The sequence below is a fragment of the Homalodisca vitripennis genome, chromosome 1 (assembly GCF_021130785.1).
Source record: "Homalodisca vitripennis isolate AUS2020 chromosome 1, UT_GWSS_2.1, whole genome shotgun sequence".
NCBI classification, from domain to species: Eukaryota; Metazoa; Arthropoda; class Insecta; order Hemiptera; family Cicadellidae; genus Homalodisca; species Homalodisca vitripennis.
This window is the reverse complement of record NC_060207.1, coordinates 64876107-64903772: the sequence shown is the minus strand read 5'-3', so window position 1 is coordinate 64903772 and position 27666 is coordinate 64876107. Positions and strand designations below refer to the sequence as shown.

At 31.8% G+C, this 27666-nt stretch overlaps 1 protein-coding gene across 2 annotated transcripts in view; it reads left to right on the top strand.

The window, feature by feature from the left end:
• LOC124363408 (alpha-1,3-mannosyl-glycoprotein 4-beta-N-acetylglucosaminyltransferase B) overlaps positions 1-27450 on the top strand; it is a 134762-nt gene extending 107312 nt beyond the window's left edge. For both annotated transcript variants that reach the window (XM_046818668.1, XM_046818661.1), the window contains 8 exons: positions 2275-2366; positions 3329-3547; positions 5406-5536; positions 7133-7240; positions 13020-13213; positions 19867-20000; positions 21690-21805; positions 25386-27450. In XM_046818668.1, the coding sequence (XP_046674624.1) occupies positions 2275-2366; positions 3329-3547; positions 5406-5536; positions 7133-7240; positions 13020-13213; positions 19867-20000; positions 21690-21805; positions 25386-25415 (1024 nt within the window). In that variant the 3' untranslated portion in view covers positions 25416-27450. The remainder of the gene's footprint in view (positions 1-2274; positions 2367-3328; positions 3548-5405; positions 5537-7132; positions 7241-13019; positions 13214-19866; positions 20001-21689; positions 21806-25385) is intronic.
• The last annotated feature ends 216 nt before the right edge of the window (positions 27451-27666 follow it).

The following is a 27666-nucleotide window of genomic DNA, read 5'->3' as shown; positions in this document are numbered from 1 at the left end:
TTCACAAACACCAACAAAATAGAAAAAAATATCAGGGCTTGAAAAACATACAACATATTTGTATGCTATTATTGTTGGAATCAGATAATTCCAAACAGAGAAATTAAGCTTTTGCTCCTGCAATTGGATAAAAGAGAATATACATTACTTGTATGTATACTCAAACAGCAAAAGTGCGTTTTTTGTTTTGAGGTATCTCAGTTACTTCATGTGGATTACATTAATTTAATTGATTATAAGCTTGTACAAAATTTGTACCAGTGGCCTTTTATATATATTACTCATTCCACAAAAAACATTCTTTTTAAAGTTCATTCCCATCTGTAATTTTGGCTATATTCAATTATTTTTATAAATTAATTAATTTACAAAGTAAGTCAAATATAATATTTATATGTAAAGAGGCTGCATCACATAAAATCTGTGATTTAAGTGATGAAGCTTTTTGTCGATTAACTGTTTTCACTACTTATACTACTGATATTGGATGATTCATTGGAATAGTAGGAAATATTGAAGGTTTTGATTGAGAAGGTATTAAAGTCTAGAATTAATTCCTTAATGAACTTGCATAACAAGCTTTACATTCACTGATAAGTGTTAAATGCAATGTGGATAGTATATAATGAAAGACCAATTAAGCTCTGTTCCATCCATACACGATGTTCCATATTCTTTTTTTTTATTGTATGTAGCAAACATTAGGAGGTGTGGTGTAAACTTTAAATTTATTTATTACAAATAAAACATTTACATAAGTTTTGTTCTATTGATCATGAAATTAGTGTTCAATCAGGATATAGTATAGTTCAAATATTATCAGTTTAAGATTGTGTAAATTAATTTAAATTTTGTTACAAAACTTTGGATTCTTTATTTATGTTTATTCTTAAATAAGGTCATATTAAATGATTTTTCTGCTTTGAATTCTTGATGGAAGATAGTAGGTTTTAATTCAAAAGACATTTTTCATTCTTCCACATTAAATTTTACGTGGAAGAATGAAAAATGTCTTTTGAATATTAAATGATCTTTATGTAATTAAGTAGGCTGTACATCAACCATGCTTCGTGTCAAATGAAGCAAATTGTTTAGTAAAAATAAAACTCATATTCATACAGGAATTAATTTTAAGTAGCCTATCAATTATTGCATTTTGAGTCAATTCAAAAATTTAAAATTATTTATAAAATAATAACAATAAAATTTATACACAATTTTTTTATTGATCATGAAAATCGACAAAATTATGTTTAACCATTAATTAGGATATGCAAGAGTTCAAGTACTGTCCATGAAGAATTCTATGAGTTTACGAACTCACCAAATCTGTTTTTGAATTGTTACGAAAATGTGCATTTTCAATGTTTGTGTATAATAAGGAACTATTTCATGCTCTTTTTGTTTTCTAGTAGGCTATAAATGACTAATTTTGAAAAAAAAGCTATTTAATAAAAATAAAACTCAGTTTCAAACAGAACTTGGAAACCTATTTTTCTGTTGATTATTCTATTTTATAATCGAAGAATATTTTCTCAATTATTTGAAATTTGACAAGTAATACATACTGCCCATAACTTGATAGGAATAATAATTACTTACAAAATTAAATCTGTAAACACCAAAAATGGCAAAATATGTATTTTGACATGCTTTTTATTTTTTTAATGATAACGGTTTGAAGTAAATAGTCAAGAAACATCACTTTTAAGACTGTTATCGCTATCATTATGAATCTAAATAAAGAAATCAGAAAGAAATGGTATAGTATGTTTTTTAATAATAATTTTATTTTTGAGTAAACATGTCATGGACATTTATCTAACTAGGGTTTCAATCTTCAGCAATATACGCAAAATCATTACATTGCTATTTTCTTAACAGCAAAAGATTATTCCTTAAATTCTCTAATGTTCTCGGCTGAAAAAACAATTTTTGAATTTTTTTTGTAGGTTCTCCTTTGGGATGTTAATTGTTGGCTGATCCTTTATTTCAGACATATATTAGTGAATTTATTATTTTTCAACTGTAACTAGTGCTGTCATCTCTCTTATTTTTTTAAAAACCGTTCATACAACTTAAACTTTACGTTGAATGTGGCTGAGTACACACATCAATTTATTCCACCTATTCTTCAATGTTCGTGGTCGTTACTACATTCAATGTGTAATGAACAATTGCAGTAATCTTATTACAGCCAGTATTACAAACCAAACAGAATGGAATTAAGACATTCAGTGCTGATTTAAATTAATAATAAACCATATTTTTTAGCTTCCTTGAGGAGGTGGAAGTAGGATTGATCGAGATCATCGCACCAACAGCCGCCTACTATCCGGACTGGAACACGCTACGTGTAACTTTAGGTACAGCTCCCACACGTAACTCCCTGGCACCTTGTCCATAGTTCCTATCATTACCCTCAATATCTAATATTCTATGCTTATGCACTTTGAATTTTAGTGATATTAGCAAGTTCCATTAGTTTTGTGGATAGTTCTTTGAGTTGGTGGCAACCAGGGCAAGCGGTCCTTCTGCAAAAAAACGCCCTCTCTCCACCCACAGACTTAATAATAACACTGTCATTTCTACATTTAGTCACATAATACAAGTTTTATTAAAAGGCATAATTTTATTGCAATTCTGTATTATACAAGTAAGTGTAGACTGAAACTGTGTTATTATCATTCTTGCTTCAGGCTAAACCACACCCCACCTGAGCTTGCCCCGGTCACCTCCTCCCCTTATGAATGGCCCTGGTGGATGGAAAAGTAACTACTGTGTTTAACTTAGTTTTTAAATTGCATTATGTATAGACATCTGGATAATTAGTGTAAGGTTCAATATATAAAATTAAATTTTGGAATTCATAATACAGCTCAAAAGATCTATCTTTAATCTTTACAAAAAGTATCAGTGCTGATATCTTGTGATGAATTTCTCTTGTTACTCTTGTTCTCTTGTTGAGTCTGCAAATAGGGACAATTATGTATAGAAAAATATATATCCAGCGATTATTCTAATTTTCACAATGAATATCTTAAAAGTTTAGAGAATACTTAGCCAGTGTTAAATTTTTCTTTTTGGACATAACACACAGTTTTTCCAGGGGCTTTGTTTTTATCCTCTTGTAAGATATACTTCCAATCTCATTTAATTTCCTTTTGCAAATTTTATGTTCAGGAAATTAAATTTCCTGAACAGTCTATTAGTTTTTTTATTGATTTAAATGTAAAAAAGATTGTTTTATAGAACTGTTAACATCCATAAAACAGGTCCTTTGGCTTATCAACAAAGCTCAGACAATTATCAACAAGTTTTGTCCCAGGTGACTCAAGGGAGAGAGTGAAGTGGCGGTCGAAACAAAATCTGGATTTTGCGTTTCTGATGATGTATGCCCAGCCGAGAGGGATGTTTTATATACAGCTGGAAGATGATATCCTTGTCAAGCCTCAGTTTGTCTCCACCATGAAGACCATTGCCCTCGAGAGGATCGCCAACAAGCAACAATGGTTCGTCCTCGACTTCTGTCAGCTCGGCTTTATAGGTAAATTACAAGCATAAATTGTTATTTACCCATTGTCATAAAAGTCTCTACACAGAATTACAAGAATTACCTCCAAAAAAGGAATTAATTTTTTGTTTGTAATGATTATAAAATGTTATATAATTTTATATATTATAATTAATAATAAAATAATATTATAATTAAAATATATTATAATTTTCAGGTCAAGACAATTGTTAAAGTTAGTTTTAACTAATAATATAAGGTGTATTTAAACTAAATATTTGATGTTTTGAAAATCTTACGTCATAGGATAATAAAGGTGAGAGATGCTAAGGATTTTCCTAGGGGAAAGTTAAAACTACAAGTGCAGACTATCCATCAATCTACAGACTTCCACATTCTATTTTTTTGTTACTCTTTCATCTTTTAAACTGCTACTACAATGCAGTTTTTATTTATTAAAATAGTTATTGGTAAAAAATAAAGCACAGTGATTTACAAATAAATAGAAAAATATGGAATATATTGAAGTTTTCAGATTAAAAATTCAATAAATGTAGTTTGTGGTAAAATGTAGAAAACTAAAATAACCCTGCATTAGTTGCACATGGTCTCTGATTCTGTGTGCTGGGAAATGTTTACACTACATTTTTAAGAGTTTTAAATGTGAATCCTTTTGTCTAGCAGACTTTAACAATCCCTTACCCACAACACTGGGTGAAAATAATGTTTTAATAAATTATTTAGTTAGGCAAGAGGTTTTGTTGTGTGTTCTGGCCTGTTTTCCATGGGCATATTATTTTATATCTGCTATTAATTTCATTGCTTTTAATACTGAATAAAGTAAAGGACATTTACTTTAATTATTTACCTAAAATTAGTGTTTTAGTTTGCCTGTATTGATAAACAATTGTACTTTATTGCAACTTAAATTTAAAACTTGTAACAGTATATTAAGAACTATCAAACAATTTTTTTGCTTGTGTTGTATACAAATATGTAAAACTATTTTAAGACACTAGTAATTGAAGTTGTTCATGTTCTTTGCCTAATCATGGTTTTACAGGGATTATGACCGTGTATGACAAACAATGTTTTGATCAGAGTGTAACTAATGCAGGGTTCAGGGATGAATTGGATGGGTCTTTTTTTAGGAATTACTCATATATAAACTAATGAAATTAGTTTAGAAAATAATTTGAAAGAATTAAACATTATTGTTTCTGTATAAAAATATTCCTTCCATATTATTTTTATTTTAGAATTTCATTATAACTTGATTACATGAAAAATAATAACATTTTCTTAAGTGTGTAGCTACTGAAAATGATGAACCGCGAAAGCGACGTCTGTAAGATATGCAGTAATGTGCGGCACAATGTGTAGCTACCAAAAATGACGAGCAACGAGAATACCGATTAGAAGAACTAAGATGTTGAGACAGAAGATATCATAGGGCTTTAGAACTTAATAATTATTTACGGACATATAAATGTGCCATTACTGCAGGTGTGCAATATCACGCCTTAGGACTATTTGAAATTTTGTGTATACATTGCGTTGCATTGCATTTCCCTGATTCAATTTCTAATTGCATAAATAGAAATTCTTTTGGTGACTGTTGTTTGCATGAACAAATTTTAATGGAGCAACCAACATTTTCAAATGAATTAGTATGTATTTTTTTAAACCATCACTCATACTACCATTTACCAACATGACAATTAAATTATTATGGTTGAAAGTATTTAATAAACTTTGAATTATTTTTGTTGCTATCAATTGTGTCTGTATTACTGTATTACATAATACTGTTAAATATTTAAAAACCATTATTGCTACGATAAAATAGTCTAATTTTAACAGATTATTCATGATGTACATTTATTTCCAGGTAAAATGTTCAGATGTGTGGAACTCCCTTGGCTGATCCAATTCTTCTTCATGTTCTACAACGACAAGCCTGTGGACTGGTTACTGGATCATGTCATTCACACAAAGGCTTGCAATCTAGAAAAAGATAATGTTAGTAAGAAGTCAGTAATCTTTGACAAAGACATTTTTATCATCTATCATCCCAACACACATAATGACCTCCACTAATGCACTAGTGTAGTAATAGTTATAAACTACAATTACTTGATGTTTTAATCATGTTATCAATGGCCAGAGTAGGGAATCTTGAAAAGGGGAGATTATAAAGTGTTTATAACCTTATATCTTATATGGTTAATAATTAAAAATTTAATTAGGTTCTGATGAAAACATTAGTTAAGTGCTTATCAATCTCAGTCATGTTTTACTAAGAAAGAGAAAGTAATCTGAGGTTTTTTTTTAAAGTATCTGACTATGGAATTAAGCAAAATATTGTATCTAACTCATATTGTAAAAGCTTGGCCTAACCTATTTTGCACAACTTTCCCTTGTTTAATAATAAAGAGATGAGTTGAATTTCTATTACCTAATTCCACTTGTTAAAAGAGAACGCTAGCCAGTGTTGGCCACACTTCAGAGACTCCACTTTTAACATGGCGCTAAAGTTTCAAACTGTGTTATAAACAGAACTTGTCTCAAATACATAAACCTTTCACTTAGAAACTTAGATTTGAGTGTCTCAATGCTAATGAATAGTTACAAGTTTGATTAATATTAATTGTTTATAATTTATATTCAGTATTGGTTCTCCCACAAGAAATTCCGTTTTGAGTTTAAGTTATAAACCATCAGTTTACAATCCTTAGCAAAAACCACTCACTGAGAGCAATGAGTACTGTTTACTGATTAACAATAACAAAAATGCGGGTGTGGTTTTAAGATTCAGTATGGTTTTTTTTTGGGAGGGGGTGTGAGGAGAAAGGGGAGTATGGGTTCTTTAAACCTTTCCTTATATTATATGCTCCTGCTTTTCTACACATTTTTTGACACAAGAAAAGGCTATGTAAAAATATCATGTAAGAGCTTTCTTTGTGTTACTAAATCGATTACATAAATTACTTAACAGTACACCAGTGAATTATTACTAATAACATACATATAACTATGTTCGCTATAGCTAGTAAACAATAAATTCCAGTCTGTTATTGGAAACCCCATTTCTTTGATACTCATTAATATCCATTTGATACCCATTCATATTGAGTACTCTTTATACAAAAGTACAAAATATTAATTGGATGATGGAATAAACAGTTTCAATATTTAATTGTATTTTGTTTGTAATAAATTGTTTAAATTGTAATCTTGATAAGTAATAAAATATTTCCACCATAATTTACATAAATTAGTATACAAGAGCATATTTGTACTCAAATTTGATTAGTTACTATAACTTGTAGTATCATAATATTACAAATATAGTATGATCATATAAGTACTTCTCACATTTTTTATTTAAGCATTTGTAAAAAAATGTTGAACAAAAATAGACAGAAAACTATTCAAGATAACATATTTTTGAAGTCATATAAATGAAAAGTCAAACTACAGTAGTTGAGAGGAATTTAATTATAATAGCTGAATTCTTGTCTCTCCAGCCTTGTATCTCACTGATGCATAACTGAAATGTTAGATATGTTCTCATTAAATGTAACAGTTTTATAATTTAATTTTTGCATTTTTCAGAAACAATGCAAGAAGGACAAGGATGAATTGTGGATTCATTACAAGCCTTCATTATTTCAGCACATTGGTACATACTCTTCGTTAAAAGGAAAGGTTCAGAAACTTAAGGTACAGTTTAAATATAATTTAATAATTTTTAATGAAACCAAGTAGTAACGTTCATAACAATAAACATAAGATGTTTAACTATCAAAGTTATTTTCAACTATCAAAATAATATCTTAGAGAAAATAAAGTCATTTGCACAATATATCACATCACATGTAACAATTTTCTTAAAGATTGTAATTTTATATACATATAAACACATATTATTTAAACACATATGTGACAGATACGGCCAAATACAAAATAATTGAATCGTAAAAAGTGAGGGACCTGGGTTCGAGTCCCGGCGAAGCAAGTACTTTTTGTGATTCAATGTTTATTGAAATTAAATTTTATATATACATAATAATTTTATGTTTACATAATATTCCTTATACAACATAGTAGTCCTTTTGATCAATGTTGAAGAAAATAATAAAAAGTTAATTTAATTTTAATACAAGATTTATTTACTTAATTTATTATTATAAATATATTTTTAATTTACTCATGTAATTTAAATGCAAAATAAAATGTATTGATATTAAAATATCAGTGAGAGTTTAAATAAACTAAATTGAAGAGTAAGAAGTTTTATAAGCAAAATATCAGAGAACTAAATTAGTGTCTAATATTTAACACTAACTGTCATAAAAAATTAAAATAAAATTATGTTGGGAAAATGAGGTTTAGAGATTCCTGTGTAAAATATTCATTCAATGGCCAATTAAACCTCTACGCAATTTTTACATCTCATATGTTCTTGGTTAGATGTCAGATACATCACATTGTGTTTTGTTTGCTTTGTCTGTTCTCAGTCCTGTCACAAAATACACACATCACATTTGCTTGTTACTGCTCTTTGTCTCCGGCTGCATATATCTCCAGGCATGAAAAACGTATTTTATTATTATTTTACCAATTTAGTCTCCCTTTTCAATACCATCGTCCATCTTAGATGTTGTTATTTTTTTATCCAATAATCAGTCACATGAAATACAACTGATAAAAATCTACTGTAACACAAACAGACCAAATTATTGATAAACTAAACGATAATGATTGGTAAAAACATACATAATAACAAGATATGGTATGGGATATTGTAGCACAAAACAAATATGTAATTTGGTGTAGTAAAGTAGTTAATTACCGTATAATATAAAATGTGCTGGCAATGTACCAGAATGTCGTACTGGATACTTGCATTAACCCTCTCCTGGTTGAATTACCGCAACACACTTCTAGCGCTACTGGGCAGAGAACACTTTTTTGTTTTTATTATTTGAACTAAATTGTTATATATTACACTTTGTTGTTAAAATTATTTAATTTTCTATAATATGGTGCTATTTTAAAAACTATTAACTCTTTGTGCTCGAAAGGCCAGTAAAGCTTGTGTGGCTGCAGACAGCAAGCGTTAGTTTTGCTGTAGTTTGTCCTCGCAACTTGAATGGCCAGTACGATCAGAATTATTTTTCAATATCCTCTGTGTTATTTGTACAGTAATTTAAAATGTTTAAAGAAAAATTGAAAAATAATGAAAAATTTATTTTTAATGAATGTTATAATACAAAGCTGAACATACATTTGGACAATTTTACTTATACGTATATTGCTAACAAAGATATGTAAATAAAATGTTAGAAAGTAGGCATTTACAGTTATGTTATATTCAGACATAAACTATTTTACATTTTTCTCAGTTTTTACATTTTTTACAGAATAAAACTTTATAAATACACACACTTATGTGTAGTCAAGAATAGGTAGCACATGTCTTGTAGTAAAGTTTTCTAGGTCTATCCCTTCTATCACTTTAGTGTAAAGGCCCACTACACGTCATTTGTCTTATTTACACAGTCAATGTTTAGAAAAGAATTATTGACTAATTTAAAATTTAATGCTTGACCTAAAAATTACTATAAATCAAGCTGCTCGATGGGTTTCAGCGCTCACCATTCATTATAAAACAAAGAGAATATTATAAAATAACTGCTATGTTTAGTGGCCATTGGTGCTGGCGTAACAAGGTATGGACGTATTATATCTTGGGCTGGACATACGAGTTGAGATAACATTATGGCAAATATTAATCCACGCTTCCGACAAAATGGCACTGGCCAGAAGATCAGGCCATACAAGCTCCAAACACAAATTATACATCTGCCTTTGAGTACATACGGTTAAGCTTATATTAACTATCACAAACAGAAGTTGCTTAACAAATGGTTTTAATACTTCTGTAAGCTATCAGCACAAGTCGAATCGAATTGTGGTAAAAAGCAACTAAATCACTGTCAATGAAGAGATCAAAATGTTTTATATATTACTCCTGGATAGCTTCCATAGACATCAAAACATTCAATGAATAAGGACAATAACGATATAAATAGATATTTTCACTAGTAATTTCAACAAAAGTCATGTGGTAGTAACATCATGAAGTAGAGAGCAGTGATAAAGCAGTTGGTGATAATCAGAGGCATTACGATGTAGTGCAAGGCTTCCCGTCATTGCGATTTGAAGCAATTGCCCAGCAAAGGATTAACCTGATATAAATAATATTTATTATCATAATGACCATTTACATTACAGAATGTTTATACCAGATGTACAGTATTTGTTACTCTTATTTTTCATCTCATTTAGTTTTATAATTCGGTCTAGTCTAAAACTTTTCAATCTAAAATGCATAAATGCATAGAAAAAGTGACTTACATGCAATTTACAGTATTTTAGATTTAGTAGGTTTAAGAACAGTATATTTTTGTAAATGTTTTTTGATATTATACATTTTTTAATTTGGATAAACACTCGTCACTAATGTGCTCCATATTAGTTATACTAATTTATTATGTTCGTAAAATATACATGTTTGTAAATCTATCATTGCTTTCTCTAGTTTGTAAAATATATCTTTCAGGACATGTTCTAATCAGTTTTTAGTAAGAGCTGATAATTTTTGTCATAGCAAAATAAAAATAAAAATACTCGATTTATACAAAGAATCTTATTGATATTTTAAATGAGAACATTTGCAAAGAATAATATTTGGATATTTCTGTTTGGGTGTTTGGATGTTTGATACTCAATCACACAAAATCTAGTGGACAGATTTAGTTAAAAGTGTATATGAGTATTGCCTATTTATCATAATAGTACATACACATATTTTTATTCTAAAATACTATTCGTTATAAAAAATGTATTCCAGAATTTTGTATTTGTTTGAAAAAATTACTGTAAGTTGTAATGTGCTGCAAAATATTTATGACAATAGTATTAATTTAAATACTATAGATGGCAGCAGCAACAAATTCAAACATTTAGTTTATATTTTTAGGTATTCAAGATTAGTTTTCTTTCACATTGTGGGACACATATTTACAGTAGCTGAAGAAACAAAACTGGAGGGAACTGGGAACTAATATGACTCAACAAACCAATTGCTCTGTGACTACAATTTGAGGAAACAAACCAGCACAGTGAGTTCATGACTACTGCAAATGGAATCACAAAGCAATGCACCTAAGTGCAATTTTTATTTTGGATAACCATCAAGGAGTCAGTGGGTGTGTTTTGCACTGAAGAGACATACAATACTGATTAGGTATATAAAATGTAAATAATTCCCAGAATTAACCAAGAAAATATGATGATACAGTGAACAGAGATTGGAAAGCAAGTGCTTACAATGTCATGTGTTAGGTTTACAGTTATTCATATCTTTGAAGAACTAATATCAAGGGTACAAGCAGACAGAAACCTGGGTATCCTGCAATATATGCTTACTTTCTTTTTAGAGAATTAAAATATAAGCATAAATATTATAACACATCAGGATGGTTCTAAAAGGTCTAGGTGTATGTGTTTGTGTGTGTGTCCGCACATTATCTAGGGAACATTTGACATACAGTGGAGATATTTAGCACATCACTGTTGACTCTATCCCTAATACTGGAGTAGATAAAGAGCCAGAAGTAGATGCTTTTTGATCAAAGTAGGTACTTAACCCTCCATCAGGCGCTTAAAATTAGAAACACCATCAGGCGCTCACGGAGGTTTCCTCCAGGTTAGCGAATAATGGATATCATAGTCGTTTAAACTGTTTTTATTTGTTTAAATATTCATACGGATTTAATTACAATGTAATATATTAATTTTTAGAAGTTAAATAAAAATTACTCTCTTATGTAATGAATTTTCCAAATAAGAAATTAAAAATCTTTAAAAATGTTATTGTATAGTAACAACATGATTTATTTTAAGGAATAATGCAATTAATTGTAAAAACGGTTAACCTACTGTAATAATATATGGAAATTAACTTAGTTTTTAACTTCTTACAAAAACAACTTACTTCAATTCTTGAGTTATTATACAATGTAATGTCAATTATTACTCTGAAATAAAAATTTATTCTTTACTAAAATTTTTTTTTAATACTACACAAAGTTTCAAAACATTTTCCTTCTGGTTATTATAACGACAATGTTCACTCCATAAACAGTACCTACTGAAATGTTCCCTAGCACACGGGTACTGTACTGAGAAGTCTCTCGTCTTCATTCTCCATTTCACAAAATTCAAATAAAATATATTATAAAACTTAAAAAGAAACCATCACAGGTCACACATTTAGGCGCACACGGATTATTACTCCATAAAAACTAAACACAATAAGGCGCTCCCGGAGATTTTGTCCAAGCACTACAAACACAACATCGGGTGCTCACGGAGGAATCGTCCAGTCTCGCACGGAAGTAGACGTCATACTGACAGATTTTGACAAAGATAAGCGGGATGCTATTGTTTCGCTTCCCCGAAAGATGCTCGTGAAGTACACTGCGGGAAACGACTGCCAACATCAGAAAAGTAGTACTATTTTTAATAATAAAAGATACACAGAGGAAAACTCCGTTTAGCGCCCGATGTAGGGTTAACTGAGCTATATTTTCATGGTCGGATCAAGAAGGTAAACCCAACTGTGTCGATGGAAATAAAATTCATTCGAAACAGATGTGCTCCTACATGTGCTGAATAACAAAAGCCTGTTTCAGTTTTATAATCATCATAGGGCTCCATCATTTTACACTATAAATGCTTTCACCAACAAGAATATGGCCCCAGGAGGTTTTACTTCTGGCTAATTTATACCTGCCATTTGAACCTACTCTGAATAAAACAGAGTGTTAAAGTGTTAAAGGCAGTTAATAGTCTAAACATAAAGATGTGCCTTCCCTGCTTGCTGTGACTGGAGAGGCTGGTATAGACCTGACCTCCCCTCCTTCATGGATGCTAGATTGAGATTAATGCCCAAAATATTTCCTCATGGATCTCAACAGGAGGTAGCGCCTACCCCCACCCTTACCATCCAGAATATCCTGTCACTCTGAAAGCACCACAAAGGGTCCTTTTGTCCTAGCTTTTTACCCTAAGAGAACAACAAATATTCAAGACCAGACTCAATAAGAACAAGTCCGTACTTTGACTTATTATTCTTGTAAATGGCCTGAAATATTACTAAATAAGTTGTACTGTAATAACTGTACCCATGCTACAAAATGTCATTGAAGATTTGTAGAGACATTTTTTATATCAACTTCCAATTATTTGAAAATGGATTAAGAGATTGGAATATATGCTAGTGACTATCATTTTTCACGGAAATATTTGGAATGGAATTTAAAAAGTGTATGCTAGTTTTTAATAAATTTTAGTTTTAAATTTGTTTGGTTGAAATGAAATTTTAAAATGTTTTGATTATTCAAGACTTTGATTATAATATGGTTTGCAGGACAAGCAGTTTGGTAAAGTGAACCTTTTTACGCCACACAGCAATCCTGATGCTGAGGTCTCGTCACAGATCAAAGCTTACAAGCAGTACACCCTCAAGCGAGCATATGAGGGAGAGACGTTCTTCTGGGGACTGCTGCCTCAACCTGGGGACCATCTCTTGTTCATCTTCAAGACTCCTCTTTTCATCAAAAAGTAAGATATTTTATAACTTTTGATTATAATACTGCCTAATTATGCAAATCATTTATTACTAATAAAGGAACATATTAGTAGACATAAAGAGAATGAAATAATGAGAAATTAAATATTAAGCTGGTGAGCCATGAAGAGGAAATACCACTGTACTACAGCTGTCTGGAAGAAAAATCTTTAGGATATCAGCTGATTCTACTCGTATATTTGAACAATGTTTTTAAAATTCATTAATCAATGCTTCCCAATTCTTTATTTATTTTTTCTTGCCTTTTTAGTGATTTTGTCTGATTTTTAAACATGATGCTATAAAGGCTAGTTTATGTACTATGGTGGTGTGTAAAGAGGTGGTATCATCACAGAGATGTTTCTTGGCATTAATGGCATTTTTGTGAACAAGTGATTCAGATTGGAGTATAGTACCTGTATGATTTATGTAAGAATCAATAACCAGTTTTCATTGTATAAGTACATCATTAATTTTTTGTGAAATTGATTACAGAATTTCTGTTAAGCATGGAATTGAATGCTTGCCTGGCTAGTTTTTGTGGGATTCAAAAATGGAAGGTACCAAAAAGGGTTTAAAGTATCAAACATTAATTGAGAAACTTAAAATAAACCACCAGACATGCAAATAATAGTTACCTCTGTTAGTCAACAACATAAATGGAATGAAAGTTACCATTTTCAGCGAAACAGTCAGTCTTCATATAGTATTGTATAGTTTCCAGTCAATGGCATCTTCCTTGTGGAAGTACCGAAAATCTTGGATCTTGACCACTAAAATGTTCAACCTTCGGCATTAAAAAATTCCAGGACCGTAAGAGATCCTCTAAACTTTTCAGCCACATACCTCCTGAGATTTCAGCTGTTGAAAGCCTCCAACTTCCATGTGAGTTCCTGATCTTTTGAAACTCCTTGAATCTAAAACGGTTCAGCCTCTAGAAAGTTTTCAACAAGGAATATATTTATTTTGAGATTTTTATAAATAATATTTCTATGAAAAAGTTTATCATAAAACAATTTTTACATTATTTTATTTATACTACAATTTTATACATTAAAAAGCTATAAATGAAATGTTTTTCTTTTGTTAGAATTGTTGAAAGTCTTTCTTTGGAGTGTATACGTTAAGAGTTTTAATTCATCGCTTATGTATATTTTTCATGTGCTGAGTGTGTTGGTATGACAACATAAGATTCTAGTATCTTGACAATAGTATAGGGAGTACTATGCCTCCAGCCAATATCAGATGTAGCAATAAGCTTTAGCTTATAATACAAATTGTGGGGAATGCATTTTACCAGATTGTAAAAATTAATTTGTATTAATTATTTGGCTAAAGCTTATTCTATTATTTTAAATTATTGCGGTGTGTCAGTTAACATGTTTAAATCCATTCCTATTTTGGGGTATAGCACCTGAAATCCCAAACTTAGTTTTTAGCATAGTATTTTCATTTAGCATTATAATCATGGAATATTATCACTTTTATGAAAAAACTGTTTTTTTACATAAGAAGTACTCTGACACCATCATGGTGTCATCGGTACTACCATTAACGTGTATCATACCAAATATTTGTGTTTACATTCTTGCTATAGTATGTACTACCATTTATCTATTAATAATATTAATAAATATCATCATTTTTATAAGTAAAACGTTATTTTTTACATGAAACAGTTGGTGTCATTGCTATAAATTGTGAAAGTAATAACACAAATAGATTTATTGGTGGTGAAAATTCTCTGGAAATGTTTTATATATTGCTTAAAAAACTATGTAAAAACACACAATTGGAATACACTGAATACCAGAATATGTCATGCATTGTTCTTTACCAAAAGTTTACATATTCATTTTCTTGCACTGTAAAATTGAACAAAACAAGCATCTAATCACAGACGAAGCTGTCCTGAACATTCAATACAGTAGTAGATTGTGTCTTTTCACTTCCCTTCCAGTAGGCAAAGACTGCATCTCTTTCATAGTGTCCTTCCATTAGAAGCAGCAGGCAACTTGGATGCAAAAAGCATTCCTGGCGTTGGTTGGACATCTGCTCTCATTCCTCGATTAGGAGAGACATAATCAGGTGGTAGTAGGCATTGCTTGTGATGAGCTAATATAATCTTGTTGATCTACCCCTTTCATGTACTTGTTGTATTTACTTATAGCAGTGGGTTTCATTGTTGTTTAACATTGTTTATTCTTACACTCTTTCATGTCAAGAACATGCTTTGTTAAAATAAAAAATACATCTCTTTTTTCATGTAATTTACCAATAGCAACTCTATCAGCGTGGTAGTATGTTACCTCCCCAAGTACATGCTTCATTCATTTCTACAACCTCAGAAGGTATATTTTTGCGTCTAGCTCTCAGTTTCCCTGCAGTGTATGTCTTCCGGTCAAGTATATTTTTGGAAAAGTCAAAACTATTACCATAGTTGTCCATGTGTACTACTTGACCTAGGTCAATGCAAGACCATAGTTTTTGAATGACCAACACCGACAAGGTCAAAATCATTGACTCCAGTATACACAGCAAAATTGATGACAAGTCCATTTGGTTCCGTCAGTACATATAGCTTGATACCAGACTTTTGTCTTTTGTTCTTAATGTACTGGCTGAAAATTTGTCTTCTTCACTATAACACCATCGATGCACAGTTTCCGTCCTGGTTCATAAATAGCTTTCAAAGTGTTGTTGAAGTGTTCTACGACTGGCCTAATTTTGTAAAGTCAGTTTTGTCTGGCACTTACTCTTCACCTAACAGATTTTAAGCAAAATGCAAACATTGCATAATAAGGAAAAACCAGTTTCGTCTCATATACTGCTTGAAACACAGAATATTGTAAAGTCTATGAGTCTATCAATAGACCAATAGGCGACTTTTAGTCTGGACCAAGGTAATGGGTATATGCGAGTGGACACTTCCAGAATGTTCTCACGAGCACTAACACTTGGACTGTCCATGGCACTATCACTTCACTTAGCCTCCCTCATACCTCACTGCATCATCTGAAACAATGATAATATAATTAGCAAAGATGAGAAGAAGAAGAGTTGGTGTCCTAAACTATTTATAATATAAAAGTACCACCACCTTAACATTCGAATGGTTGAGAATTTTCAAATGTTTCTTATAGATTATTTTATATTATAGAATATCACATCACCTAAGTATATTTTTGATGGATTTAAAAATAAATACTTCACTCCTATAATCTCTGAATCTAGGGCACTGAATAGCACCCGTATGTAACAGTAGGTCCAAAAATACGAGGGTAGGCTGAAAAGTAATGCACACATGCTTGTAAAACACGATTGAAATCAGCTATAGAAGCGCGCATGGTGGCATTTGTTAAGTACCATTCCTCCTCTACATGCATGTGCAGTTTGAAAACCTAGCGTCATTCCATTGTACTGTTAGCAAGGTAACCATGTAGATGGATTCAAATGCTTTGTCAATTAGATGTAAACAACGTGCTGTTATTGAATTTTTAACTGCTACAAAAGTGAATCCTACTGAAATCCATTGTCGTTTAAAGAATGTTTAGGGTGACGATACTCATTTAAAGAATGTTTAGGGTGACGATACTGTTGATAGATCGATTGTCAATCGATGGGTGCTAAACTTTCGTGGTTGTAAGTCTGGATAAGGCATAACTGTTGATGGAACATGCAGTAGATGTCTGATCACTGCCACAGACAATAAGCATCACAAACTTGTTGATGATTTGATTCAAAATAATCGGCGAATCACCCAACAGCATATCACAAACCATGTTGGAATATCTAAGGAACATGTTGATTTCATTATTCAACAAATATGATACCGGAAAATCTGTGCACGATGGGTGCCACGCTGTTTAACAGATGAGAATAAACAGCGTCGAATGGAATGCTGTCAGCAACTTTTGCCGCACTACCATGACGTAGAAGACAACTTTTTTTAACATCATGATGGGGGACGAGTCATGGGTGCACCATTATGATCCAGAAGAGAAAAGACAAAGCACTGAATATCGACATTTGTCTTCTCCTGCGACGAAAAAGTTTAAAACACAACCATCCGCAAAAAAAAATCCTTTTGACTCTGTTTTGGGATGCTCATCGAGTTTATGTGACCGATTATCTGGAACAAGGCGTGACGGTAAATTCGCCCCAATACATAGAGACTCTAAAACACCTTCGACGTTGAGTTTCTCGTGTTAAAAGCAGTCTCAAGTCAATAACCTTGCAACGCGACAACACTCATCCACACACTTTGTGCGCATCTGAAGAGGCAATGAGAAATCTGAAGTTTGAACTATTTCCACACCCTCCCTATTCCCCCATCTAGCCCCCTGCAATTTTGATTTTTTTCCCTCTACTTAAAATAGATCTCAAGGGTACTCAGACGATGTGGTGAAAGCAGCTCTTGCGTCCTGGATTAGAGAAAAATCTGAAGAATTTTTCAGTGACAGAATAAAAAACCTTGTTACACATTGGGAGAAATGTGTTAGTCTTATTGGTGGCTATGTTGAAAAATAAATGAATGAATGAACTTAAGAATTGTTCTTTACTTTATATTTTACCCGATCTAGCTATTTCTTTTAGTTGGTGTTCTACAAGCATGTGTGCACTACTTTTCAGCCTACCCTTGTATTTTTACTTCCTCCTGAGTTATTTCACACCAAAGGTTCATTGAAGAGTGAGGTCTTTGGTAGTTGCCATTAAGTACTGAGCTTGAGCACTTATTTCCTCATTGTAAGCAAGTCAAGAAACTTGTTGTCTACAGTTTTTTAAAAATGTGAAGGTTCTGCATTGTGTGGCATGTGCTTGTTTAAAAATATAATCAAAGGTCTTCATTGACAAACTGTCATTTGTCACTGAGCATCAGAGGCAACCATGTGCCTAGTAGGCCTACATGCAATATTTTATAGTCTTGGCAAATCATGTGACTGTGAAGCAGCAGACTGTTCTATATTATTGAGTGATATAGTGGGGGTTACACTGTGTAACCCAGAAGTAGAGGCTACAATACTCATAGACATAGTTTGAAGCGATGGTGACCTTCAAAAATCAGACCCAGCACCGGTGTTGAAGTATAAAGCTGCTCATGGGGAAAGTCAATGTAGAAGTCACTCACAATGTTATCATCTTCGGTACTCTGCGAGCTTAGGCTACAATTCAATAAACTACTTAATGTATAAACTACTGTAATGTAATGTAGAAATGGTATTCTGTGTAGATTGTACAGGCTGTTTAGATGGTGAAGGGTCTATGTTTACAGAAAACGTAAAATAATTCACTTCACTAATGATAATACATATCACAGTAAAGAATACATTTTGTAATCTCAAATTCACTCAACTCCCAAATAATAACGGTGAAACATGTGAGAAAAGAGCAGGAATTCAATTTAGCTAATAGCAATAGAAACATGTGAGAAACCAGCAGGAATAGACTCATCTAATCAGAACATTTGATTACAAATCAGCTGAATCTCAACTTGTAAACATTAAAAAGTAATCAATACTTTGAAGACCGATTTCCAGAAACAGAGGTCGATTTGGTATTTGTAGACATCTAAATAAATATTTAACAAAGCAATAATTACAATTTATTATTAAATGGTGAAAATTTAGTCACTTAAAAATACCCTTGTACTAGTGGTGTGACATGTACACAATGCCTCCTTGGCTACAACGGGATTGAACATGTTAATGAAAATTTAAATTAGCAAAAATAAGAAATAAATGTACACATTTAATATCAGTGTCATGGTGACACTCACATATTATGACCAATTATGGTAATTCCCTGAATTGATGACTGGTTATAATTTTGTTAAATCAGTTGGGAACAGGAGTAAGACGGAGCATGACCACTACCATGCGGAAAGCAGAAGGCTTATGAATGGTATAGCTTATGTCACGTCACCCCTATGCCTGCCTCACTCATTTCTCGAAGCTTATTAGTTTTGTTTCAATTTATGGTTTGTATCAAAACGATCACTTAAAGTGCAGGTACATATCACCGGAAAGGAAAGGAACTATTGAAATGTAGAATTTGAATGGAGTAGTTAAAAATTCATCCAGATGGTTTTGGCTGGCAGGTATTATGAATGTACCACAATGTGCCTTTGACAATAATGCAATAAATGAACACAATGTAATGATATTATGGAGCAGTTAAACACTGAGTTGGAGCAGAGAGGAGCTCATCTAAACTATCAGAAGTGTCTAGTTGGTTTTGACAAATAAATTTCTATCTGACCTTTCATGCATCACATGACTGTCAAAAAAGCATTTTGAATTGAATAAATATATATATACTTCATATATGAAACTTGTTTTGGAATATATATATATATATATATATATATTCAGTTTCCAAAACAAGTTTCATATATGAAGTATCTACATTAGGCTTTTTAAACTATTTACATTTTTTTTACTTTTTTATTCAATGTGAATTTTAAAAATCACTTTTACTGTATGAATACAGTGTCTTACACCACTGCATGTCACCTACATGGAAAAAGTGGAATAGTTCAATTCTCCATACATTATTATGATCTCTAAAGTTTCTACTACAATATATAGTGGATGAGTATTTTTACAAAATTTAAGTGCTGTGACCATGATTTTTATTCTTTGTTAAGGTACACTTTTCGTAGCGGGAATGCTGAGCACCCGTCAGATAGATTGTACAACACGACAGTTGAAGTATTACCTCAACAATTGCCAATCACCTATGACACTTACAATACTACTGCTGACGGTTTCATCATTGTTGGTAAGTTGTCACCTACTTCCATACTTTCCCAGAACATATTTTACTACAACTGTTTTTTACTAGGTTTTGCACCTTTTCTAGCCATAATCATGAAATAACATAAAATTATTTTAAATTTAAAACTTTGTGTGCATGATTCACTGATTCAGTGATTTAATGATTACAATACAAAGGATACAATACGTAGATCAAGGTCATTAGATCTAAAATGTTTCTTTCTACGGGTTCAGTACAATTGTGATGTATCAGTTGAAAATAAATATAAGTGTTTCTGTGTATACGTTTTGTTCTACACACCTGTTAACTTTTCCCTATTCTGGAGTTTGTGATCTGGTAACTCGACGTACTGGCATCACATATACTTTGACAGGTTGGAAATTTTATATGGATGTTGACCAATTTTTATGAAATATGAAAATGATAAGAGCTGGGCTTGTGTGAATGATTAATCATACTCCACAACCTGTTTGAAGAACTTTAAGTATTTATGGTTGGGCCTTGTAGCTGTTTAGTACTTCCAATGTTTGCTGGTCAGTTACATCAGTAGTAATTTTGTAATTTTCAATGAATGTGTTTTATATTTTCATTTATATATTAGTAATAATGAGTTCAATGATGGTATGTAGAGTTAGAAAATTTGTTTCATTTGTCTTTTGGGTAACCATAATAGCAACAAAAAATTACAAAAATAATAAATTTATAAATAAGCTGGATATAACCATATGAGATTTTAATATGTCATATATTATCAAATGTAGATTATTCAAACAGTAAAAAGAAAAAACCAATAGAGTGAAAGTCAATGCTAAAAGTCAATGACAAGATCTGGTTTTAGCGCACTATTGTATTGTAGTACCTCTCTTACTCACTGGAACTATTATTATTTAAACACTGATATGGAACCTAACTCAATGAACAAACATTGAAATGTGATATGTGGCAAGATATCTGAATAAAGATCATCTACAGATTTTAAATTTTTGGATGAAACTTCACTTTTAAATACACAAGAATGAGTTCTGTGAAGGTTCATGTCCAACCATGAAATTGCTGACACAACTTCTCTTTTTGTATGCCAGGAGGATGTAAAAATTTATTTTCTGTAAGATGTATGTCTGTTTTTCTTACCGCAGGATATCTCAAGAATGAAATGAGCTAGAGGTTTATAATTTTGCATGCAACCTTAGTAAAGCCTGTTACATGGTACATGGTGTGATATACTTCTACCTTCTTTGTATTTTTGTACAGAAAAGAGAAAGAATTTCATTTAAAAAGTAACATTGTGATTTGGTGAGAAATTAAGATGAAAAAAGTACATACTTACAGTTTAATGCGAATGTTAAGCTCCATTTCACCTTCCGCTTAGTGCAGTAGTCCACATTAATCTGAAGAGATCCAAAAGAAGTGTATAGCATAGGAGCTCAAAACAAACTTTTGCATCTTTTGTACATCAGAGTCACCTAGACTACAAAATCAAAGTGTAATCTAGATGAAGAGGTGTTCTCATTGTTTCGTCAGGTGTCAGGTGGACAATAAGTCCAAGAGTTAAGTCTGTGACAGTGTCAGATTTCAGACGCTGCACACTTAGTGGATGGTGAAATGGAGCTGACTGAACTCAACATTTCCATTACAATATAATGTTGAGAATTCTCTAAGAATGTACTACATTGTGCTGATGTGTTGTTGCAGGCAAGTTCGACAGCCTGGGCTTGGCGGAGGGCCCAGTACCTCGAGCGCTTGGTATCATACGGCAGATGAGGCTCACTGTCCACAGTGAGACAGACAACTGGGCGATACTTAGCGAGGTACTTAGCTGCACTTGTTGATAGTCTAAAATTAAGAACTGATTAGAATCCTTATGTTTGCTAACCTAAAAAAGAAAAAGTCTAAACTCATAAAAATTCATTGAGGGTAATTGATTTTTGTTCACAAGGTAGTATTATAGTAATTGGTCAGCCCTATCTACACCACTCATGTATGCGTTATACCGATGGGGAGTGGCTTTTTGGTTACAGTATTATGTCTGGTGATGAAGTCCACCAATTCGGTGCTTATATAGGTCACAACACGCTTGTCATGCCACTTTCCTATAATGACGCTATTCCCATACATTGCCACAGTCTTACCTTTCTTTAGTTTGGCAGTCTGTATCTCATTTGGAATATTTTTCTGTGAGATGCAAAGTCCTGGTGCAATACGTATTCTGTGCTAGGAGCTTTGAGGCTAGTGAATAACTGTTGTAAAAGTTATCCACGAAAATGGAGTGGCCATTATTCAGTTTTTCTATTACCAAATACAATACAACCTTTTCTGTATGACCTTTCCCTCCTACACCAGAATCAATCTAAAATGTTCTGTAAGTGAGTACAATTACACACTGTACTTGTGACGTTTTCCTTTTATGTACTGGCAGAAATATAGACTCTTCCAAAACACGTCCAAAACTGAATCGACCATTTTCTCATCTAACCATCTTCCTCTAAACCTTCATCTGAATAATTAAATATTCAGCACTTCATCTGTTGTAAAATTTTGAATTTCCATATTCAAATTAATCTGAAATGGAATGTTCATATAGATTATCTATGTAAAAAAATAAACTCTTTTTATGTCTAGAAATGTCTAGCTTCAGTTGGTTCACAGGATGCCTTTTTTCTCGCTTATGACAGAGTCCACAAGTCTTCTAACGTACGGGTTAATATTCTGGCGGTTTACCACTTTAAATTGTTTCCAAAAGGTTTTCACTCTCCATAAAAAAAGGCATTGAGAATTGTTTGGGGATGTGGTCGTGTGACAGCTGTAGAGAGCGGTTTTGGACGGTTGTCTTAACACTACCTTCACATTAATATACCATGCACTAATTTTTATTCCTAATTACTCTAATTATTTTAGAACTCTGACTCGTAAATTTAAAACAAGATACAAACATGATTTTGATCCTGACCATTTTAAACATTCTCTTTCTATTAACTCATTTTTTGAAAGGACCTAAGTTTTACAATAGTACTCCACCTGAAATAAAATATACCTCTAATATAGCAATGTTTAAGAAAAAAGTAAGATTCTATCTGTCCGAGGGGGCTTTCTATAGCTTAAGAGAGGTCCTGTAAGCTAATATATTAATGTGGATCTTTTCAGTAATTGAACTGGTCAGTTCTTTTAACGATTATTTATTTAAATTAGTTATTTTAAGTTTTGACTGACACAAAAACAATGTTTAATGTTCAATGGTTCAAATATTTTGATTTTGACTTAACATTGACTTTAAATCATTTAGTTAAGTACATATATTAAATGTGTTTTCCATATACATTTTTTATTTATTTAAATTATTTACAGACTAGTGTCTGAGAAAAGGACAGTTGTATTATACAAGTAGTAGAACCAAACAGACCTTTATCATAGTGTTGAGATAAGGGTAATGCAGAAATATATTTTTTTAAATAATATTGGCATTTGTGTGGTATCTATAAACCATTGTAACTAAATACTGCAATACAAATTTTGTTTCTATTCTTTTACACAACAGATATAAATAAATTATATTCTGTGAATCAGCTATCACTTGCAGATAGCTAACTGCTTATAATCTCTTCCTGTTCCTGTTAAAAGCTGTTTATGTCCAGTTGTATTGCATTGTGTGTTTGATTTATGTTATCAGTTACAAAATATTACATAAAATAGTACTTTTGATAGAACTATAGTGCTTAAATGTATAATAAATAGTATTTAATACCAAATGAAAGATCATAACATTTTTATGGGCGAAAATATGGTCAGACTTTTCAGTAACTGTCATGTTATTTTTAGTTTGTCCAACTCTCTTATTTGTGTACTTGTACAAAAATAACTTGTTGAATACAGCTAATGCACCCAAATAAAAGAGCATATGCTGGATATGTATTCTGTGAACTGAGATATGAATGTGAAAGTGTGTTGTGTGTTCTGTGTACCAACATATAAATTCTAATTTGGTTATGACATTCCACGTCATCTTTTAGTCAAGTACAAAAAATATCAGTTATATATTTACTTTAACACTCAGATATCTTGTAAATTTTCTTCTTGAAACTCTGTATTGTTTTAGTAATTTATTCTTTTTACCTTTTGAAATAAATCCTCTTTTCATAGTAGGTTCTCTAACTATATACTTTTGTTCAATTAATTCTAATTTATTTGGGAAGTAAAATTCAGTAGAATACCATTAAACCACTTTTCAAAGAAAAATAAGTTTATTAGTTATTTTCAATTAATGGCATTAAGAAGTAGTTTGTGTAATCTTCATATGGTTTTGGTTTGACTATAGTTTTGAGCCACAATGGTCTTTCGTACCCTTAGTGCACCAGACAATCAAGAGTGGATTTACTTTACACACACTATTATAATTGCACAGCTGCTGATAGCCAGGTTTATTAGTCATCAGTGGTCTATCGTACCACTAGGGCCCCAGACAATCAAGAGTGGATTTACTTTACACACCATTAAAATTGCACAGCTGCTGATAGCCAGGTTTATTAGTCATCAATAGTCTATCGTACCGTTAGGACTCCAGACAATCAAGAGTGGATTTACTTTACACACTATTATAATTGCACGGCTGCTGATAGCCAGGTTTTTTATTCATCAGTGGTCTATCGTACCCTTAGTGCCCCAGACAATCAAGAGTGGGTCTACTTTACACACACTATTATAATTGCACAGCTACCGATAGCAAGGTTTTTTAGTCATCAGTGGTCTATCGTACCGTTAGGACCCCATACAATCAAGAGTGGATTTACTTTACACATACTATTATAATTGCATAGCTGCTGATAGCCAGGTTATTTAGTCATCAGTGGTCTATCGTACCGTTAGGACCCCAGACAATCAAGAGTGGATTTACTTTACACATACTATTATAATTGCATAGCTGCCGATAGCAAGGTTTTTTAGTCATCAGTGGTCTATCGTACCGTTAGGACCCCAGACAATCAAGAGTGGATTTACTTTACACATACTATTATAATTGCATAGCTGCTGATAGCCAGGTTATTTAGTCATCAGTGGTCTATCGTACCACTAGGACCCCAGACAATCAAGAGTGGATTTACTTTACACACACTATTATAATTGCACAGCTGCTGATAGCCAGGTTTTTAGTCATCAGTGGTCTATCGTACCCTTAGTGCCCCAGACAATCAAGAATGGGTTTACTTTACAAACCCTGTATTTAATGTACAGTTGCTAGTAGTCTGTTTTTGAGATTATGTTATGTAGCAGTATTATAGAAGAACTTAATAATTTTCAGATACAAATATTTTAGCAATTAATTATATTCAAGTTCAACATAGTATAAGATTTTTCTTACTAGTGCCAACACAGATGTTTTATTTAATTGTGTTTTAGATTTCAATTCTACCAGACCTGGGCAGATGACATCGCTTGATGGCTCGCAGGCGCCTTCCTGCATCGTGATGTGCCATCTGTTGACTGTCGTCTCATCGTGATGTTCCTCAGCTTAAACCTAAACATCATAACATGAGCTCTGTCAATCTTGACATCATGGTGGATACATCATACCACGACATATGTCATACTCATAGTTATTGTTGGCCATTCAACTCTAGTATTATTGTGATCACTTATTTTAAGAACTGTACATAAAATTGACTATTTTTGTTAAACTGCCTAGCGGATCCTATGAAGTGTCTGACGCAATGCCAATAAGTGCCACGCTTCTTGTACATTTTGTAAAAACATAACTTTGAATTTTACCACAGTATGAAATAGGATAGTTGAAATTTAAAAATGTGCTTCTATTTCAGTGCTTTAGTTAATATTAGTGTTTTAGTTTTAGTTTATTCATTTTCAAAACGCATTGCCCATTTACAGGCTGTGATTTTATCTCAATAATTTTTTCCTCTTAATTATATCAGTCATTTCTTTCTGGCCTACACTTTATAACTTTTAAATCAGTTAAATTTTAATAATTTCTTATCAAAATTTTGTATGATAATTTAAAACATATTACATTGTTTACAATTCTTATGGAAATCAAGAATTCTAAGACTGATGCTTTGTTCAATTTGTCTCTATTACAAGTCATAGCATTTCTAATAAAACAAATTTGTATTGGATTGAGGCTACCAACATTTCTTTCTTAGCATTTTATAACACTCCATTTATATATTAATTTTTAAATTGACAGTTTTATTTTATATTACAAAGCAATAAACCATGATGTTTAATGTAACTTTGTATACCAATTGAATCTTCTTAATTACTGTAAGAGTTTAAAAAAATAACAGTTTTGTTAAAAATAGAAGAATAATGCTATATTTATTATTATAAATGAGAAAGTTTGTGGAAATGTTTGGATGTTTGTCACTCAATCACACAAATATAGTGGACAGACATAAATAAAATATACGTTACTTGGATGTCAGAATACAAACGCAAGCATATTTGTGTTCCAAAATATGTCCCACTCTTAACCTCTTCTCGCATGGAGGCACTATACAGTGCCAGAAGATTAATAACCTTAGACTTAATGATTGCATACACATTTGGATTAATATTGGAGATTGGCAATAAGAATATTTTATTTTGTACTGTTGTTTCAGTGTAAAGGTAAGTAAAAATAGCATGTCTTATCCAATGAAATGTGTATATTAAACACATATATTTAAATAGAAGCACTTTTCTCTTTCAAAACTATAAACGGAAAAAAATGTATGTGGCCCCACATGGTGCACATGTAGTTGTTTACAATTTTGCAGTTATTATTTTATATACTGTCCTATATAGGCCATAGTCTAAACAATAGTGTATTCTTACAGTCAAGAATAGGAAATGCAAGAAGATTATGTAAGTCAGTTATTGGAAGGTCCTTCCAGTGACCTTGATATTCCATCAGGTTCAGATTTATCTGATATCGGGTGTGATGATGAAGACTGACAGAAGAACTGGCAGAACTCTTGACTCAAGAAATTGGGAAAAGCTCTAATGAGAACTTATGCTCAAACGTAAGTACAGAATCATTAACTAATGACAGACAGACCTGGACATTCATGACTGAACTTGACAAGACCCATAGCACTTGTACAAAATTGAAACTAAACAACCCAAATACCCACTGATCTTAAAAAATGCCCTAGCTACATCTTTCATGGCTCAAAGTTTTGTAGCAAAAAAAGAGGAAGACCTTGTTAACGAGCCTTCTCCAGAACCACTGAAAAAGCAGCAAATTCCAATCAAAATGCTATTGAAGTAAGGTATGATGGTGTAAGCCACCACCCAAAGGAAACATAGACTGTCTATCCTCCCAGAAAAAAGTGGCAAGATCCATCAGCAGGAAGTGTAACGAACCAGTTTATCCAGCTTGCATGGAGTGTTTCCAAACAAAATTCAAACATTGAAAAAATGTGTACTTTTTATGTGTAAAACATAATAAAGTTGAGTTTTACTAAAATATGCAATTTTTTTGACAGCTGATTGAGTCACAGAGCACAAGCCATGCCATTGTGTATTTGCATAAATAAATATTGAATGACATGTTTTACATATTATTATAATATGTTATTATTAATATATAATAATGATATATTATTATTTACCTTTTATTATAGATGCAGCAGTAACGAATTCAAACCAATTAATTTATTCTGAATTTTATTTAATAAACAAA